Source organism: Moschus berezovskii, chromosome 4 (genome assembly GCF_049115385.1).
Source record: "Moschus berezovskii isolate FMDL1 chromosome 4, NW_MosBer_1.0, whole genome shotgun sequence".
NCBI classification, from domain to species: domain Eukaryota; kingdom Metazoa; phylum Chordata; class Mammalia; order Artiodactyla; family Moschidae; genus Moschus; species Moschus berezovskii.
This window is the reverse complement of record NC_142463.1, coordinates 115,585,755-115,605,823: the sequence shown is the minus strand read 5'-3', so window position 1 is coordinate 115,605,823 and position 20,069 is coordinate 115,585,755. Positions and strand designations below refer to the sequence as shown.

The following is a 20,069-nucleotide window of genomic DNA, read 5'->3' as shown; positions in this document are numbered from 1 at the left end:
TCCGAGCGCCTCACCTCCGCCCGCCATCACGCCCCGCCGCCCCCGCCGCAGGCCGGGCTGTCCGTCCCCGGGCGCCTGTACCTGAGGTGGCCCACGTTGTAGAAGCGGCTGGCCCCGTCGGTGGAGCGCACGACCTTGAGCGTGAACTGCGGCTGGAGCTGGCGCAGCTCCAGCAGGACCACGGCCAGGTAGTGCACAAAGAGCAGGGCGTCCACCAGGGACACGGCAAACTGCACCACGCCCTGGTAGCTGCGCTCGCGGGCGTCCAGAATGCGGACCCCGTAGAAGAGCCAGTAGGACACGACAAGCAGGAAGACGAGCACCATCAGCAGCGCGCGCAGCGCGAAGACGCGCGGCAGGGAGGCCTTGGGCCGGCGGAAGAACAGGGCCCAGCTGCCCAGCAGCAGGATGAGCAGCTTGAAGGCCACGGAGATGAAGAGGCCTTCGCAGGCCGTCCCGCACGGCTCCAGCTCCTCCCGCCACAGCAGTGGGGGCAGCAGCAGGAAAGCCAGAGGCGTGAGGAAAGACAGCAGGGCCAGCGCGGCGCCCGCCGCCACACCCAGGTGCCGGGCGCAGCCCAGCGGGACGCCGTCTTCCATGTCCTTGGCGATGCGCGTGAGGTCATCGTGGGAGACGCTGTGCTCCGAGGTGCCCGTTACCACTGTGGTCGTCTCCCCCCAGTTGTCGTCCTACAGGGTGACGGGGAGGAGGAGGAGGAGGCGGAGGAGGAGGCAGGGACACGGGAGAAGAAGGGAGTGGGAAGAAGACAGAGAGCAAAGCAGGGAGAGGAGAAAAGAGGGTAAACAACACACACGCAGCCATCCGAGTATTTACTGAGCTCAACTGTCAGATGGCTTCCCTTGTGGCTCAGCTGGTAAAGAATCTGCCCACAATGCGGGAGACCTGGGTTCGATCCCTGGGTGGGGAAGATCCCCTGGAGAAGGGAAAGGCTACCCACTCCAGTATTCTGGCCTGGAGAATTCCATGGACTGTATAGTCCACGGGGTCGCAAAGAGTCGGACGCGACTGAGCGACTTCCACTTCACTTTCACTGTCAGAGGAGCCTGGCGGGCTACAGTCCGAGGAGTCACAAAGAGTCAGACACAACTGAGAGACTTAACACTTCCCTGCATGCCCAAGTCTGGCCTCAGGGTTGGCACATCTGAAACCTGGGCCCTTGGGGAGCTTCATGCCATCGAGCCAACCAGGAGAAACCTGCACATGCACCCTCAGAACAGAGGGTCCAAGAGAGATGCCAGGGAGCTGCTCAGTCCGAGAATGGGATCTGAGGTCAGACCCTCCAGGCAAAGCAGGCAGGCTCGAGCAACCCACTTGCAAGTCCAGGATGTACCATGCTGTGCTGTGCTGTGCTAAGTCGCTTCAGCCATGTCCAACTCTTTGCCACCCTATGGACTGTAGCCCATCAGGCTCCTCTGTCCAGGCAAGAATACTGGAATGGGTTGCCACGCCCTCCTCCAGGGAATCTTCCCAACCCAGAGATCAAACCTGAGTATCTTACATCTCCTGCATTGGCGGGTGGGTTCTTTACCGCTGGCACTACCTGGGAAGCCCAAGGCCAGGGTAGGTAATAGGCACCTATCCTACGGCATCTAGTTAAGGGAGTGACCTGGCTGAGGAAGCATGGGGGCGAGAAGCGGACACCGAGAGGAAGGGAAGGGGAAGGTGAGAGGCGAGTGCAGGGCACGCAAGACACAGCGCAGACTCGGGGCCACTCTGGGTCTCCGGTCTGCCTGCCTGGCTCTTCTGGCCCATCTGAATGCCCACCACATGGGCATTTCCCCAAGGAAAGGGGAGTCTGAACAGAAGGCGGAAAGTGGAAGCACTGCCTGTCTCAGCTCAGGGAACCACCATACCCACACCTGTGCTCCGAGTTCAAGAGCCTGGGCACACCCCCCAACAACAGAAGAGCTGATCAGGGTTAGGGTTAGGCCAGGTCTCTGGGAGAAGACGGGATTGGGAAAGAGGGAGAAAGATCATTTCCCTCAGGTACTGATCTGCTTCCAAGCCCCAGGAATCCCCAGGGTCGGTCTTGAGATGTCTCGTGCGGTCTCCAGCTCCCTAAGATGCTCCCAAGAAGAAAGGAGGAATTATACATGGACCACCTCAGTCACCCCAAATTCTGCCTCTTCCCTCTTCTAGCACTGGGCACTGCCTCCTGCCCTCCCTGCCAGGGGCACAGAGTGGGCCAGAGAGGCTGGAGCAGGAGCAACCCGGCGAAAACCCCCTCCCATCTCCCCAAGCTCACTTCCTCCCCTTTCTCCATCAACTCCTCCCTCTGACCAGCGGGTGCTATTCTACAGTCCGACACCAGAGGGCACCAGAGTGCCCAAGGGAAACTTTGGGCTGCCACACCTCTAGCCCCCACCCACCACCGTCCTCCCACTCCAGATTCCCATTCCCCTAACTGGCTGGCATAAGCCCAGAGGAGAGGCAATTCCCATTACACAGCCCAGGTCACATGAATCATAAAAGATGAAAGAGGCTGCTGCTTCCAAAGGGATCTCTGAATTCTACCAAGATTCTATAGAATTCCACTGGGACGAGGTCCTACCTTGGGACCCTTAGCAGAAGTATGACCCAAAATGCCCTCCTCTCTCTGTCGAAAGAGGCCAGGTTTCCAGTCCCTTCCCCTTTCGGATGGACCTCCAGCTTCTCCAGGGATCCGAGTGGAAACACCTGGTCCAGACCTCAGCCCCTGACGCTCACCCGCTCATCCCCTCTCGTGGACTCATTGTCCAGCAGGGGCTCCCCTGGAGCCTGGATCGTCACCGACTTGTCCCCCCGGCTCCCGTCTCGGCTCTTAGAGCGGTGTCGGTCCCGGCGGTCCCTGCAGCAGAAGGCCAGGGGAACGGGCACGGAAGGTCAAGGGGAGGCCCCGTGCTTCTCAGCGGCCCGCCACCCCTGTGGTGCTCCCACCCCACTCCCCACCTGTGTCAGCCCCCAGGCACACCCACCTGTGCTTGCGGGAGCTGCGGGAGTGGCCAGACTTGTAGGAATAGCCCGAGTACTGGGACTCGGTGTCCATGGCGTCCGAACGCCGCGCCTTGTAGCGCTCCAGGGCCACAGGCTGGGGCCTTCTGGGGGGGCCCCCTGCCACCTCCTTCAGCACCGGCTTCTTCAGGCCAAGGGGCACCTTCAGGAAATCAACCGTCACCCTGAGGGACTCTATTTTGCTGGACAGGTGGGCTTGTCTCAGAGAAAATCAAGCGGCGCTCCTGAGAAAAGGAAGCAGCTGGTCGGGGTGGGGCTGGAGCTCTCTGTGGGGCCAGAGCAGAAAGGGAGGCCATGCCCAGGAAGCAGCCACAGGAAGCTCAGGGGAGCCTCGCTCCCACCTGAGAATGTCCCCCCGCCCCAGGCTCCTGCTCTGTCCAGTGGGCCCAGTTCCTCCCGCCCTGCCTCCTAGAAAGAGCAGCCCCAGACTGTGCCCCGGGATGGGGGAAGATGACAGCAAACGCCTCCCAGAATGACCCAACTCTGGACCCCCTGCAGGGGAGAGCTGGGCAGCACTTTCCTAGTCTCAGTAAGGAACACTAGAGAACGTGGGTTCTGGCCAGGCCAACTGGCTGGCCCAGTGCAGACCGAAGCAGGAGGCGGCCAGCTTCAGTCCAGAGGCTACCCCAGGCCGCTCATCTCCTCCCATTCTCAATGTCTGAGTGCCCACAGGGGGCTGCCTACGGCAGCTTCTCCTGGTGTTGTCTCCCCAGATGTCAAACATACCCAAAGTTACTGTGAGGTGAAGCTGGCTGCTCCCCTTACGGCTGTGTGTGTGTGTGTCTGTGAGTGGCCTGACTTGTGTGCATGCACAAATGTGCTCACATGGCCAGGGTGAAGAATGTAAACTACAAACCACGTGGTGAAGGGCAGGAAAGGAAGGTAAGCAGAAACCATTCTCTAAAAACCTGACATCCCGAACCAGGCAATGTCGGGAGCTTGTCTGACCGCTGTGGACTGAGGGGCAGCGTCTTTCTTCTACACTTTCACCTTCCGGTTCAGCAGAGGAGAGGGCCTCTCCTCCCGTCCTTCCTAACTCTCACCCAAGCCTGCTTACCACCTCACAACCCAGCCCCAACCCCTTCACCCCCAGCACCCAGTGGTACATCCCTGGGCACTGAGCAGTTATTTCCCACCGTCACTCACTGAGTCATCACCTCTTGCTGAGGCCCCATCTAGAAACCATATCCCCTGCCAAGCCCTGAGCACAGTGGAGAGGAAGCCCCGGGTGCACAGCCCAGCAGGGGTGGTGCATGTTAACAGGTGCGTATAAACAACTAACTACATCAGTGACGAAAGAAGGACGCAGACAGCATGGCGGACGAGTCTGGGGAGCAGGGCTCCTTTAACCTGAGTGGTTCTGGGAAACCTGAGGGAACAGCCACCAAGCTGAAGGAGCACAGGGGCTAAGCAGGGAGAACCTGCAGAGCAGATGGCCACCCCCAGAAAGGCCAAAGGCAGCAGAGCTGGGAGGCCCAGCGGAGCCAGGTGTGAGGAAGGGAGAGGCAGTGGAAGGTGAGGCTGAAGGGGTGGCCAGGGGCCGGGGTATTGCAGACCCCAGGGGTTAGGGAAAGTGGGCGTGCATGCTAAGTTGCTCAGTCATGTCAGACTCTTTTCAACCCCATGGACTATAGTCCACCAGACTCTTCTATCCATGGCAAGTCTCCAGGCAAGGATACTGGAGTGGGTTGTCATGCCCTCCTCCCGGGCATCTTCCCGATCCAGGGATCAAACTCGTGTCTCCTGTGACTCCTGCACTGCAGGTGGATTCTTTACTGCTGAGCCACCGGGGAAGCCCCGGGTTGGGGAAGAGCTGGGTTAATTCAGTGGGAAGCCTGGGAAGGGTTTTAGCTCTCCACATAGAGACTAGAAAGAAGGGAAGGCAGAAGCAGGGAGACGAGGAAGGAGGTGACTGCAGTGATGGGGCAGAGCAGCAGAGGAGGTGTGAAATGGTCACATTCGTGACGTATGTTGGGTAGGACCAGCAGGACTTAACTAGATTGGCTGAGGAGGAGGGGAGCATCAAGATCTCTGGCCTGAGCAGGAAAGGAGGTGGTAGTGCCATTATCAGGTGGGAAGACTGGGGAGGAATTTGTGAGTTGGGTTTCCAGCATGCTGAGTTCACGGCTGTGAGACAGGCAGTTAAACAGGCAGCTGAGTGTCAGAGGAGCGAGACTCAGAAAAGAGTCTGAGCTGGAGGTACGGATGGTGTGCAAGGTCAAGGGAACGGATGGGATCATCCAGTGAGAGGGTTAAATAGGGGCTCCCTTAGAACCCCAACATGTAAACATGTCCGAAGACACAGAACAGGCAAAGGGGCTGAGGCCATGAGGCCAGAGGAGCAAGGAGACCAGAAGAGTGGGCTCTCATGCAGCCAAGAATTACTGCTTCAAGGCAGGAATACAATCAGCCAGGTCAAGTGCTGCCACGAGGTCAGTTATGCTAAGAACTGAAATGAATTTGCTTTATGTAGTTGTTAACTTTTCTCCAACCGAACTGAACCATCAGTAACTTGAGAATAAGCTCTATGATTGGTACGGACTTGTATCCACCACCTTTCCATTGGCACACGGCTAGTAACTGATACCGCCTGCCTCTCGCGGAAACCACAAACACTGCAGGGAGATGAAATAAATGATACCTCCATTCGTTTATCTTCCTCACAGAGGTATGTGGAGACACTCCATGGCCTGGTGATGTCTGTCCACAGCCCCATATCAAGACATGTAACAAAGACACGATCAGGCAACGGAGACAACAACATCTTAGCCCACCCACCCTAAACCCTTCTAGAAACCTTTGCCACAAACAAGGCCCTGTTCACCTTCTTATCTGCAAATTATGCTGGACTCCGCTACCCCATCTCCCAAGAACCCATTCTACTGGCCTCGTCCCTGATATAGTTCAGACACATCGCCTGTATCTCTCCCGTTGCGGTTCAGACCATTCTTTCTAGTCCTCCTCCTACAAACTCAATTTCACCAGGAGGTTCAAAGAGAAACGTGGGGGACACGGTGAGGGAGGTGGAGAAATACAGAGGAAAAGGACTGCCATGGACTCGAGTCTAGACGAGACACAATCACCCAGACTCTCCATCTCCCGAGCCTGAATTCTCACGGCTGCCAGAGGAGTCAACAGCAAAAAGAGCCTGGGATTTGCACCTGAGTATCTGAGTTTAAAACCTAACTCTCCCACTGAGGAGCTGTGTGATCATGCGCAAGTTGCTTAACTTCACTGTGCGTGGCAGCCTGGTAGGCTCGTTGGTAAAACAGGGGAAGTGATGTTTTACATCAACACCTCATGGGGTTGTTGTTAAGTATACTGGGGATAAAAGACGTACTTTAACAAACTGCTCAGCAAGTAACAGGTTAAGCAATTAATACACTCTGACTCAGGGTCACTCCTGCTCCAATCCCCAGACACTTCCTCTGAGACCTGGGGAAAAGGTGGTATAAATAAATCTTGCTGCGTGTACAACTAAAGTCACACACACAAACACTCACACACACACACACACAGCAGATCAGAACCACCACTTCAAACACACCCAGGAGGGAAGCTGATGCCATTGTGCTTCCCCTACAGATAAATTTCAAACCAGACAGGGTGCCAGTTCCCTCCCAACCCTTTGTTCTAAACTGTTCCAGCCTAGAGCTCCCTACCTTCCTCCCAGCTGCTGATTAAAGACCCAACATAAACCTGGCTCCCCTGTCCTGCTTCTCCCACCCCTACCAACCCAACTCAAGGTACTCAGAAAGCACCCAAACATGCTGTTCCCTCCCCTGCCAGAGTGGCCAAAAATGAACCCAGTTTCTGAGACCTTTGCCTGCTGTCTCCTGGAGCACCCCAGGAATCTAACCCAAGCACTGGAGAGGCTATGGGGAGGGACGTTAGGTGAGAAACGAGAAGGGCCGAAGTTCCCCTTGTTTAATTGGACCCAGGAATCAGGGGTTTGGAGGGTCTCCGGGTGGGCAGCATTCCCAGGGAAGAGGGTGGGGGAGGGGACCACTGGATGGGATCAACACATGGAAATATGGGGGCATGAGGGAAGTCCGGACTTCGTCCAAGGCAGGGAGGGCCCTGGTTTAAAGGGTTGGAGGCTGTAAAAGGGAGTGTGTTCCACTGCCCCCAGCCCCACCTCAGACACATAAACACGGTGACTTGGTCCCCTGCTCAAGCCAACCACGGATTATCTGGGGTTAAAAACAGGCCAGAGAGGAGTGAGGGAAGGAAGAGAAAGTCTGTCACAAAAAGGAGACCCTTCTCCCCTCCAAAGGCCTTTCAGAAATAAAATTAATGGAATGTGTCTCAGTATCATCCCATGAGGATTGGGGCAAGGGCCGGGGGGGGTAGAAACGTGGGGGCTTTTGTCCCTGCTGCCCAGCTTCTCCCACATTGATCACCATGGCAACCAAAGCCCCCTGTTGCCTAGGTGATGGCAGCCAGGTCCTGGAACCCATACCCAGCATCCAAAGCGGGAGAGGTTATGGAGGTGGGGGTGTAGGGACAGAGCGGGAGAGAATGGGGTTTCTCCTCTGGCGGCCCCAGCTTTTGTATAAGCTCTGGGATCAGGTTTCTTCAGGAAACAATCAGAGGCCTTTGGAAAAAATACACTCAGAACCTGGCAACAGGCAGAGGGAGTAAGGCCCTGGGTAGACTGGGAGGCATGGGAGGGCTTGGTGTTGGCCAAAAGGCAGACTAGGACTATTCCCTCCCCACTGCCCCACTCGGAGGAGCAGCCTAGGTGGATGAGGCCTCGGGCACAGACTCGGGCGTCTCTGGCCAGGCGCGGGCTGAGGACCAGAAGGCAGGCGGCTATGGTCACCGCCTCTTCCCACTACTCTCGGCCACCATCCACCCAGTCCCAGCTCCTTTCAGCAGTGGGGAAAGGAGGCAGCGAGGAGGACCCAGATGGGGCTGGGGGAAAGCACTGTGGGGGCAGGGCAACCAGGCAGAGAAGACGCTGGGCAGCGGACAGAGCACAGACACGCACTCAGAAGACAGGGCTGGGAGCTCCCGACCAGTGCTGCAACGGAAGGCACTTGCAGAGGATTTCAGAATGAACTTCCAGCTGGAGCGGGCAAGAGGAAGAGAAAGAGGACAGGAGGCCAAAAGTTCTCCTCTGACGGGCAGCACTCTGATCGGACCATCGTTTAAACAAATGGCCTTCCTCTCCTCAGCCAAGGACAGGGGAAGGGTGGTCCTGCCTGGATGCAAGGAAATGGACGTGATCACCCCTTCAGACCCCTCCTGCAGAGGAGTCTGTGGACCCTTGCCCACGAAAGGTCTGTGGTTTCTACAGCCTTCAAAAAGACTGAATCACTGTGCCGTACATCTGACATTAACACAACAATGTAGATCAACATACTTCAATGTTTTTAAAAACTGTCTGATTCCTACACGAGAACCTAGGTCTGACTGCGTGGACCGTGCACCCCCTTCCCCACTAAAACCCATGGGAGGTGTGGCCACGTGGGCCCCCAGCCTCATGGCTCCCTAAGCGTCACCCACCACAGCCTCAGTGTCCAAGGATATCAATGTGAGTTCCACCCAAAATGCTGGATGCGCACCCTCAAGAAGGCCCGCCTCCCAGCCCGGTATCCAAGGAGTTAGACGTCTGTCCAGAGAGACCGAGGTCCTTGCCAAGACATCAGCTAGTGTGAGGCAGGGCAGATTCCAAGTCCCAGCTGACTGTCCAGCTTCGTCCTCCCCTGGCCACGTCGCTCTGAGTCTCACGGGCATGCTCAATCCAGGCCACCCCGTCAGACACTGGTGGGGTCACGAGGTGTCTGGTGTTGGGAGGGAGGGAGGCAGCCCCTAACACTCCCACGAGGAGAGGGATGTGCCAGGGCCTCTGACCATGCCCACATCATTCCCCATGCTCGCCCCCACCAACCACAGGAGGACACAGGGGGCTGACCCACACAGCTCTTGGTAGGCTCCAGCACTAACACGCAGGAGGCCTTCCAAGGCGTGACCCCAAGTTTTACAGATAAAAAGGTAGGGCCCAGAGAAAAAAGGGCGCTCGCTCCTGGGACCACATCTGAGGCAGCCCTTTCTGGCCTCTTTGTTAGAAAGACCTCACTGACACTGTGACTCGGGCATGCTCCTCTAGGAGTGAGACCAGGCCCATCCCTGGCACTCCTTCCAGACTCTGGTTCTTAAAACAGCAGAGACTAGGAGATGGCCAGGACAGGAGAGAATTCACTGGCTCCCGCCCCGTCCCTTCTTCTCCCCAGCAACACAGGGACAGAGAGTGGACGGGCCTCAGCTTGTGCAGACAGTTGAGACTGAGGAGCCCCTGCCCTAAAGAGGCCGTTCCCTTGCCCACCCGCCAACCACTCCTGACTGAGGATCTCCTCCTTTCCTCATCATTCCCATCTAGCCGTGCACCGGGGACAAGCCCTCCATCCCAGCAGGCCCATGCTGGGTTCTCTCTACCACAAAAGCAGCTAAGGCACAGAGTGGGCCAGGACCAGCCCCAAGCCCTAGACCAAAAAGGGGGTTTCGCCCCCCACCCTCACTCCTGTGCCCTGAAAAAGAACACCAATGTCCTTCAGTGACAATACCGTCCAGGAGGCCAGAGAGAACAGCTGGCTCTCAGTGGGCCGAGGGGTGAGAAAGAGCCGGACCCAGGAGCCCAAAAGCTGGCACCAAGCCCCGCCCCCGCCCCGTAAACCCGGCACTCTCCCAGGACAGCCCGACGTGAGCTCACCATCCTGAGAGCCCTGGGGCAGGGGGCAGGCTCCCTCTCCTCCCTGGGCTGAGTAGCAGGGGAAGGCCCCTGCCTGGGTCACCCAGACAGCCCGAGCGGCTGTTCACCACCAGACCCTGGTGCAAGGAGCCTGTCGGGGAGCGGGGCGGGGGAGCCTCAGACTGGGCTCCTGGCCAGGATACCCGAGCTGGCGTTCTAGCTGAAAAGGAGCTGGAGGAGCCTGAGGCAGGCCTTTCTCCATCGATTTCCCCCACTTCCCTCTATCTAAAGCAAAGGGGAGGCTGAGTGCCCTCCAAATCAACAAACACAGATACACGCACGTGCACCCCCCACTCGTATTCCCCCTCGGAAACCTGGAATGGCTCCTGACTGCCCCACCCAGCTCCACCCGCCCTGGCCAGGCAGGTTCTGTAGAGACCTGCTCCGCTCTCTCGCCAGCACCCCCACCCCCACCCCGCGCTCAAAGTCCCTGCTCCCAACGCACCGCACACAAGTACACACATGTTGCACACACACCACCACAGTCCATCCCCTGACTCCCCCAGACCCATTCCCAGCCCTTGTGGAAGGGAACACTGGGTGGGAGGATGGAGCATGGGGCAGAACGGGTGAGTAATCACTTTGGCATCTCTCCCAGGGGCAGGCCAGGAGGGAGTCGGATGCCAAGCTGGTGAGAAGGGAACCAGGGCTTCTAGATGGCTGGGTCCTCTGTTTAATTCTCACCTATGAGCAGCCCCCTAATTCCCACCCACCAGGCTCTGAGCTTCTTCCTCCCTCAGCTGGAGCGAAGGCCCAACCCCTGCGTGCCCACCAGGTAAGCTGCGGAAGAGTCAGGCAGGAAAACGGACACCATGAGTTGTCCTCAGGGACAGGAGAAGGTGGACCATGGCGGGCAGACAAGCTGGGTTGACCCAGAGGCCACCTTCCTGGACACCCCATGCTCCCACCCTCACGGGAAAACAAAAACGCCCTCTTCTCAGCCTACTCTCCGAGGTGGGCCCCGACCATCCCTGACCCTGAGACCTACAAAGCCTGTTCACCCAGCCACCGCCTCAGGGTGGGGTCAGGGGGAATAGAAAGCAGTTTCTCAGGATGAGAAGTCAGCCACCCTTAGGTCTACATGTGGATGGGAAGAGCTGTGATGTGGGGACACGGGCAACAAAGACCAGTTTGTGTGGCAAAAGCAGTAGCGTGCGAGACGCAGGGTGACTAGGGGCAGGGGTGGCAGACCTGGGTCTCCCCATTCTGAAAACCTTTTCCTTCTGCTTCATTCCAGGGCCTCTGACCTGGTAAATCAGCCGGTTCTTATCTAGGAAAACCGAGCCAGCTGAAAGGCCCAAGCACCAACCAACCTCCTCCATCTTGACAAACCCACAACCTGAGGTTTTCACTCTTTCAGAGGAGCCTCAACATGCCCCAACCCTTGTATCTGCCACCCCAATCCTGGAGTAAAGCAGGTGACAAAATAAGTGTTTCTGTTCATACTCAGTTGCTTTTTAAGTTACTGCAGTCACACCTCCTCGGGCTCAGCACCTGCTTCTGCGCACCCACTCACCTTAAAAGGCCAGAGCCCCTCCCCAGACTCCCTACACAGACATACCCTCTCTGCTAGCCAGAGTTGGGGAGCCAGGAACTCTGGTGAAACTCTCTAGGGTCTGAGGGATACTGTTAGGGTATTGCTAGAAAACTCTCCAGGGAGAGCCAGGCCCTTCCAAACAAAACAAGACTCCATGGGTCACGGTGCTGGAGCCTCCACGTGCGAAGTGACCCAGCAGAGAGGAAGAGGCCAGCCCCCAAGGACGTTCTGTCCAGGCGGCAGGCCTGCCCCAGGCTGTGCCAACAAGGTGCTCCACCCAGGAGCCCCCATTCTTCCAGCAGACTGACACCCTCTCTAAGGACAGACTTCTTTTACATCCCCGGCTGACATCTGGACTCATGTCTGCTTTTCAGGAGACAGGGAAACCATTCAAGTTCAAGAATAAAGGCAATAATGAGCAAACCTGAACAAATGAAATGAGAGGATGGAAAGGTGGAAAGAGCGCTTTGGGAAATGGGAGAGCAATGACATCAGACAGACCTGGCACAGCCTCTGAGGAGCTATGTATTCTTAGATGAGTCCCTGGCCCTCTCTAAACCTCAGTTTTCTCATCTGCAAAATAAACCTCAGTTTTGTCATCTGCAAAATGGGGATAACGGTGACAACTTCAGAAGGTTGAGGATTCAATGAAATAATGTATGCAGAATATCGCAGAGTCAAGCACACAATAGATGCTCAATAAAACGTTAGTTTCCCACCTCTTTCTCCAATAGAGGGTGAGCAGCCAATTCCTTTCACTCACTCCCTGTTCCCAAAACCTCACTGTGAGAAGTAAGACCCCACCCAGAATAAGACAGAACCAACACTCTGGCTACCATGCTGGACTCAGCCCCTATATGACGGCCGCTGTCTAACCTGGACCACACCCAGGTCTGAGAGCAGCCGAAACCCTTCATCCCACCCTCAGCCTCTTTCTTTGGAGGCTCCTGGGTTCCCCAGCCTCTCTCTTCCCCTCCCCCTTCCACATTTGGAGTGAGGCAGGGCCTGGGCCCTAATCACCTCCTTCTCTCCTGCAGGTGCTAAGCTCAGCAGTGTGCGGAGTGGTAGAAGGAAGGGCCCCCAAGCCTCCCGCCCCACTCAAGCCCCCAGCTTCTTCCCACTCTCCCCTCTCACTGCCCCACCCTGATTACCAGGATATCCTCAGCTCTGCTGATTCTAAGCTGCTTCTCCCAAACCCTTTCCCAGCTGTCATGTCTGTAATTACCAGCCTTGCCAGGGGCATCAGACAGGCACAGCAACACCTAATTTCCAAAGTGCTCTTGGAAATTAAGTAGAGGCCACACGAGGCCTCTGCTTGGTACCAAGCAGGGTGGAGAGAAGGATGGAGAGATTCTCTTCCTGACCCACCTCATTTCCCTCCAGAACACAGGAGAAAAGGGGAGAGAAGGCTGCCCAAGTCAGATCAGCAAAAGACAGGATTTTAAAAAAGGAAGGCTTCTGGGGAATGGGTGTGAGTAGGATTTACTGCCAGGCCTTTTCCTTCATCTCTGCTATCAAAATCTCCCCATGAACAGGGTTACCCACCTGGAGAGCGTGAGAGAAATTTCAGGTCAATTCAGAGAGAGGGGAAGTCAATGCCCAGCAAAGCAAGAAGATGGGTACCCACAGGATGATGGCAGATGCATACAGGAGGGAGCTGCCCAGGAAGGAGGAAAGAAAGCAAGTTTTAAAAAGTCTGCGACCCAGACTCTGAGAACACGCAATAACATCCCAGCCTCTCCTCTCCCTAATACCTCCAACCCCACCCACCACACAAGACTTCGTTTCACAGGCAGGAAAACTGAGGCCAAATCCCCCGTTAATACTTCAAGATCCAGTAACACCAGCTGCATGTGGCTCCGTGGCACCCCTGCTCCTTCTTGCTCGTGCTCAGCCTCTACCTGCAGCGCCCTCCCAAGTCCCTCCCTGCTTGCCTCACTCATCCTTTAAATCCAGCTAAGGTTGATCCTCAAGGCTAAACATGAATTGTCACTGGGAGGACTGATGCTGAAGATGAAGCCCCAGTACTTTGGCCACCTGACTTAAAGAGCCAGCTCAGTGGAAACGACCCTGATTCTGGGAAAGATTGAGGGCAGGAAGAGAAGAAGGCAATAGAGGATGAGATGGTTGGATGACATCAACGACTCAATGGACATGAGTTTGAGCAAACTTTGGGAGATAGTGAAGGACAGAGAAGTCTGGCGTGCTGCATTCCACAGAGTTGCAAAGAGTCAGACATGACTTAACCACTGAATAACAAAGTTTAATACACACAGTGGAATATGATTCAACCACTAAAAGGAGTGGAGTTATGATGCTATAATGTGGGTGAAACATGAAAAAATTATGTTAAGTGAAGGAAGTCAGACACAGAGGGTCACACATTGCACCATTCTATTTACATGAAATATCTTGAATAGGTAAATCCATAGAGATAGAATGCAGACTGGTATTTGCCAAGGGCTGGGAGAAAGGGAACGGGGAGCAACCTAATGCGTACAGGTTTCCTTTGGGGATAATGAAAGCGTTCTCAGATAGAAGCAGTGATTCCACAACACTATAGGTGTACGAAGTGCCACTGTTCACTTTAAAACAGCTAATTTTAGGGAATGCCCTGGTGGTCCAGCGGTTAGGACTCCATGCTTTCACTGCTGAGGGTGCAGGTTCAATTCCTGATGGGGGGACTAAGATCCCACAGGTTGCATGGTGCAGCCAAAATAAATAAACTGGCTGATTTCATGTTTTGTGAATTTCACCTCAGTTAAAAAATTTCCAGTGGTCACGTACAGTTATGTACAGTTGTAAGAGCTGGACCATAAAGACAGCAGAATGCCAAAGAATTGGTGCCTTCAAACTGTGGTGCTAGAGAAGACTCCTGAAAGTCCCTTGGACAGCAAGGAGCTCAAACCAGACAATCTTAAGGGAGATCAACCCCGAATATTCACTGGAAGGACTGATGCTGAAGCTGAAGCTCCAGTATTTTGGTCATCTGATATGAACAGACAACTCATTGAAAAAGTCCCTGACACTGGGAAACGTTGAAGGCAGAAGAAGAGGGCATCAGAGGATGATATAGCTGGACGGCATCACTGATGCAAAGAAGATGAACTTGGGCAAACTCCAGGAGATGGTGAGGGACAGAGAAGCCTGGCGTGCCGCAGCCCGTGGGGTCACAGAGAGTCAGACACGACTGGGCGGCTGAACAACTTCCAGTGAAGGGCACATCTCCTCGGGAAGTCTCCCCGCACCCACACCTGGACCGAGCACTTTTGCTGCATGCTCTGGTAGCCTCAACACACCTCCGTGCACTCCTCACGGGGCTACAGTGAATCGGCATGTTTATGCATGTCTCCCCCGTGAAAGCCCATCTTATTCACCCTTCCACACCTGTACTGCACCAGCGCCTGGCAGAGAGTAGGCAGTGCCCAATATGGTCTGCCAGAAGTACGGAACCAAAGTGCAGGTCTCCCCGCCAACGCAGAACCCGCTCTCTTACTAATCATCCATCAGAACCTGAACCGCTCCAGTTATCACTTGGTGAGGGCGTCCCAAGTGTCAGGCACTGTGCGAAGTGCTCTGTTACTTCATTTAATCGTCATAAATGGGCTTCCCTGGTGGCTCAGTGGTAAAGAATCCGCCGGCGGTGCAGTAGTTGCAGGAGCCACGGGTTCATTCCCTGGGTGGGGAAGATCCCCTGGAGGAGGGCATGGCAACCCACTCTAGTACTCTTGCCTAGAGAATCCCCATGGACAGAGGAGCCTGGTGGGCTACAGTCCATGGGGTCACAAAGAGTCGGACATGACTGAAGTGACTTAGCACACACGCACAATCCTCATAAACCTAAGAGGTAGGGCCTATTATTAACTCCATTTTACAGGTGAGGCTTCAAAAGTTATCTACTCTATCCAAGGTCTCAGATCTAGGAAGTGGCAAAACCAGAATTTAACAGCAAGCTGACACTCAGGGAAGGAGGCCCAATCTGGGGTGGGAAGATGGTGTCTTAAGACATCTAAGAGGCTAAGGGATGGGTTTTAAGAACTTGCCCAATGTCCTAACACTTCTAAGTTCTAACTCCAGACAACTCTGCTGGACTTTTCACTTTGGCCTCACAGTGTGAGATGCTCAGGGAAAAACAGCAAAGAAGACTGGAGATCCTCAAACTCAGGGGATGGGGGTGGGGGTCCCAGATGTCTTCCTTGTTCTGCTGGAAGCTTCTAAAGGTCAAGTTCATGCCCCCCGACTGGAAGGAGCTCTTGGAAACCAAATGAGCAAATAAAAGTCTGTCCTGCTCTACAGCTAGGGGAGGGTACCCTTCCTCAGATCTTGAAGAAGCAGAAGGAGCCAAGGGGGCATACCAGAGAAGTCAGCCCCCAGAAGAATTAGGGGGAGAGAGGGAAGGAGCAAGACAATGGGGGAGGAGGGACGAACTCGAGCACTTGTTCCAGTCAGAAGTACTTTCAAGGGCGGCCTTTCCTAAGGTCTGACCACAAGTCCTCCTCCTTGGAAGAGCCCTGCCCATCCCCAAACACACCAGTATAACATATCATGCAATCAGAGGACAGAAGCAAACAAGGTACCCCAGAGCACACCATCCTAGATTCAAGTGCCTCTCTCGCCCCTGGGAACCTTACCCAACAGATAGGTGTCAGGTTTGGGGCAATCATGCATTTCTTTAATCCAGTCTTTTCCTTCTCTGCCCTACCTCTAGTCCCAACGTTTTCTAGCTCTTACTGCTCTTATCACGGGGTCTTAAGAAAGGTGGGGAGCCCTGGGGGCTATAATGCAAACATTCCAATTGCACATGCCCCTTAAGGACTCCCATTAGGGAATTAGCCAGAGACCCTGCGGGCCTGTGCATTCACAGTCTCGGCTTCTAAAACTGGGTGCCTCAACCAGTTCCTCTGGCAGCAAGAGGAAAATGCCCGAGAGTGAGATGTGCAACAAGGCGTGCATGCCTGCCCTGTCCCTTCACCCCAAAAGAGAAATAATAACAGCGAGAGAAAAGAGCCCTCAATGGGTGCCTGCCCCTTCCCCGACGTAGGGACAACCGCCCTCCCGGCAAGCTCAGCTCCCTCTCCATCACCCTCAGACCTGGCCCCAGATCGCATCTCCATCCCAATCATGCTTCTCACCAGGAGAAAGGGGGAAACTGTGAGATAAATCTGTACAAACTCCTGAAAAAACACCCCCCTCTGCCCTCCTCAGAGCTCCCATGCCCCCTTCTGAACCCCGTGCAACAGAGAACCGAAGATGTCCAGACCAGGTCTCATCCTTCCAGGCGTGCTCCTTCCCCCGCCTCCATCCCACACCAGAATCCCCAGACTCCTCAGGAGCTGTAGGATCCCAGCGGTAGGGCAGAGTGAGTGGTCTCTGAAGCAGCAAACTCCAAGGTGGCTTTCCAAGACAAGGGGGACCTGAGGGGGCTGAACAGGGGCTGGGAAGCCAAGAATGTAGACTCTCCAAGTACAAGAACCCAACCTATAAGGTGGAATAAGAGGATATCCCTCTCATTCTTTTCCCTGACTTCTCCAATCCCCCAGACTCCCCTTGGACTACAACCCAAATCCCTATTCGTATTCCCCACAACACACACAACCTTTATCTAGAAAAGCCTGTTTCCCAAAACAGGTACCTCAGGGGTCTCAGATACTTAAGGCACTACCCTAAAAACCAGGGCAGGGCATCCAAAAAGCCTCAGAACCCTCCAGACAGCCCTCCCTTTGGGCTTCCTGCCAAGAAAATCCGCGTGCAGAGGCAAGTGGCAGTACCCCCAACAGACACTCAGAAATACACACACCACCTAAGGCAGGCACACGGTGGGACTTATCAAAACAGGTCGTACACAAGAGAACACAGATGCACTCACATCTCTTTCTAGTACACAGGTGTACACACACCTATCCAGGTACACCCTATTCTGCTCTTACCCACCCACCTTCCTCAGAACCTTTTTCCCATAAACCCCTCCCCAGTTCACACACAGAGGCACACACCCCTTCCCCAGAGTATGCCCATAAATACATATCCAAACACACCACACATGCATGATCAGCTGCTCCTTGCATGCACACACACTCAGGCACAGAAAAACACCTTCATCTCCGAATCCAGGGGCCCACCTGCAGGGACACGCAGCATGTCAGGGCGCACACACACACAAAAACAAAAGAATCACGCACACGGATGCTTCACCAAGCCTCTAAAACTCACAGTGCAGAGCCCACAGCCCTCAGATGGGCAAGGGCAAGTGGAGAGAAGGATGCCGGCGCCTGTCCTCTGGGCCCCGGGATACAGTGCCGGGGTCTCCAGCCTCCAGCCGCACACACGCCCCCTCTACTCTCCTCGGGCGGCTCCCCGGACTCCACCTCACACCCTGAACGCATACTTGCCCGGGGTCCTTCCCACACTCCTGAGGTGTGTATGCACCCCCAAACATCCTCGCCTTCCAGTACCTCCAGACTGCGATCCTTTCACTGCCTCTCCCTCCACCTCCAACACACACACTCCCAAGTCTCCAGCTGCAACCGGCTCCCCTGGGAACACTGAGGCCCCTGCCCCGGCCCCGGGCCCAGGAAAGTCCCCGGCTCTCCAGGCCCGGGCTCCGCCGCCTCCCCAAGCGCCCCTTCCTCTCCCCAAAGTTGGGGGGCACTCCGCCGTGCAGTGGTGGGATGCACCGGAAGGGGGCTGCCCACGCCCCCTTTCCCCCATAAGCCACCCCGCTCGCTCCGGGGCTGGGCACCCCCTGGCCCCTCGCACGACTGTCCCTCTTTCTGTCTCTTTTTTTTTCAAACTTTGCTCGCGCCCCCGCGGCCCGGCACTCACCCGCCGCTGCGAACTGCGGGGTGGGCTGGGCCGGCGCCCGGCTCGGCCCGGCGCCTTTGTATCCGCAGCGCTCGGGTCGCTCCGAACTCCGCGCTCGTGGACGGGCAGCGCGGACGCTGGGGGCTGCAGGGGGGGCTCCCGAGTCCGGTCGCCCCCTTTCCGTCCCAGACCGCTATCTCGTCCCCCTCAGGGCCCCGGGGGCAGGGGGCCAGAGGGGAGTGGGGGGCGCTCAGGCTCCCATGGCGGGACCAAGGATCACGGATCCGGGGATCGGGAACCGGATCGGGAGCCCGCGGAGGAGGGGGAGGGGCGGGGGAGGGGCCGGGAGCCGCGGGGGTGCAGGGGGCGGGGAGCGCGCTCCCGGGTGCCGCCTCCCGGCTGTTCCCGCGGCCGCCGGCCCTCCCGCCGCCGCGTCCATTGTCTGCGGCCCCGCTCTTCCCCGAGTCGCCGCCTCCCCCCCAGCCCTTCGCCTCCAGATGCCCGGCGGCCCCCCAGGATCCTGGGAATCGGCAGCGGGGCTGTGACCCCGGCCCTGGACGGTGGTCTGGGAGATGCCTCGATGCCTGGCCTGGGCCCAGCCCGCAGCCCCTCCTGGGGCTGTTTCCCTCTACCCGCCAGCGGAAGACCGAGCCCCCAGACCCTCGGGGATGGCGATGTTCAATTCTTAGGGCCACAGACCCGGCTACACGAAATCCAATGGAATCTGGGACGTGGAAAGATTGAGTTTTACCCCCCCGAGGGCTGCGGGAAGAGAAAGTCATCCTTGATTTTAATTACTGGCAAGAAACGCTCCCTTCTTGCCATTCATACGGGAGTTTTTCTGACACTGTCACCACCATATCCCCCCGCTTCCAAAAATAATTTAATTACTTGGTGTTCTAGCTGCGAGCGGCGACCGCCCAGTCAGTCTGGGATGCTCTCTCATTAACACTTTTTCCTCCCCTCTGGTTTGAGCGTTGGGATTAATTACAAAGGGAACCCTGCCCTGGGGGAGGAGGGGACGACGAGGGCGCCGGGGAGTTTGCTTGGCGGGGGAGAGAGGCCTTCTCCCAGGAAACCTCCAAGTGTAAAAATGCGTTGGCCTGTCGGGCCCCTAACCCCAAGCAGGCAAGCTCTCGTCCCCAGGGGGTTCACATATCCTGGAGTTCATAGCACTACACAAGGATTGTAGGGTATCACCAGTATCCGACATAATCAGGCATTCCCGCCTTAGAGTACGCCAAGAAACCAGTTAGGTTCATGAAGTTGGGTCATAATAGCTTTGACCCCAAAGGGATTGACCCCCGTTATAAAAGTCTGGGTTTGTGAGAAGTCTGTGTAGCCCTTGGAGTAAGTGAAAGCAAAAGTATTATTACAATATCATTAGTAGTGTGTGCAATTCTCCACTTACTTAGAATAGTAATACTTCAAAAGCACCTTTGCACACCTCTCCTCCAGCAGGGCAATTCTCAACATCCTCTGGCTTCCAATCCTGATACCTTCTCACCCAACCCTGTGATTAAGTCTCAGGGTAGGAGACTCCCAGCCTCTGTTCCTGACTTGTTTGGGGATTTTTCTCCTCTCTGATGAAATTTTTTTTTGAGACTTAATCTCATTCCCTTTGGTCATCCATTCTAACCTGACCAAAGATGAGAACAGAGTCATCTTTGTCCCCTGCACTGTGACCATTCCAATATGTCATTCTTTAGGTCTTAACAGAGCCTTCGGACACACTTCCCTTCTTCACCCAAACACTTGCCTTTCTTCATCCTCTTTCCCACATGGCAGGTCAGCAAGTGACTCAGCACCAAGACTACATGAAATGTGCAGACGCATCATTTCAGGTCCCCAAGTCCCTGCACGCATCTGAGTGCTCATGTGCTGGGTGCCTATCACGCGCCAGGCCCTGGGCTGCACTGGGGGCCTTGGCGGTGCCCATGACCAGCTGCATGGGGGATAGCTGGC

The 20,069-nt window shown here is 55.9% G+C and overlaps 1 protein-coding gene across 1 annotated transcript in view; it reads right to left on the bottom strand.

The window, feature by feature from the left end:
• VANGL2 (VANGL planar cell polarity protein 2) overlaps positions 1-18,404 on the bottom strand; it is a 28,131-nt gene extending 9,727 nt beyond the window's left edge. The window contains exons 1-4 of the mRNA XM_055403383.2: positions 18,126-18,404; positions 2,976-3,236; positions 2,728-2,848; positions 82-689 (exon numbers count right to left, since the gene is read on the bottom strand). Coding sequence (XP_055259358.1) covers positions 82-689; positions 2,728-2,848; positions 2,976-3,046 — 800 coding nt within the window. The 5' untranslated portion in view covers positions 3,047-3,236; positions 18,126-18,404. The remainder of the gene's footprint in view (positions 1-81; positions 690-2,727; positions 2,849-2,975; positions 3,237-18,125) is intronic.
• Between the last annotated feature and the right edge of the window lie 1,665 nt (positions 18,405-20,069).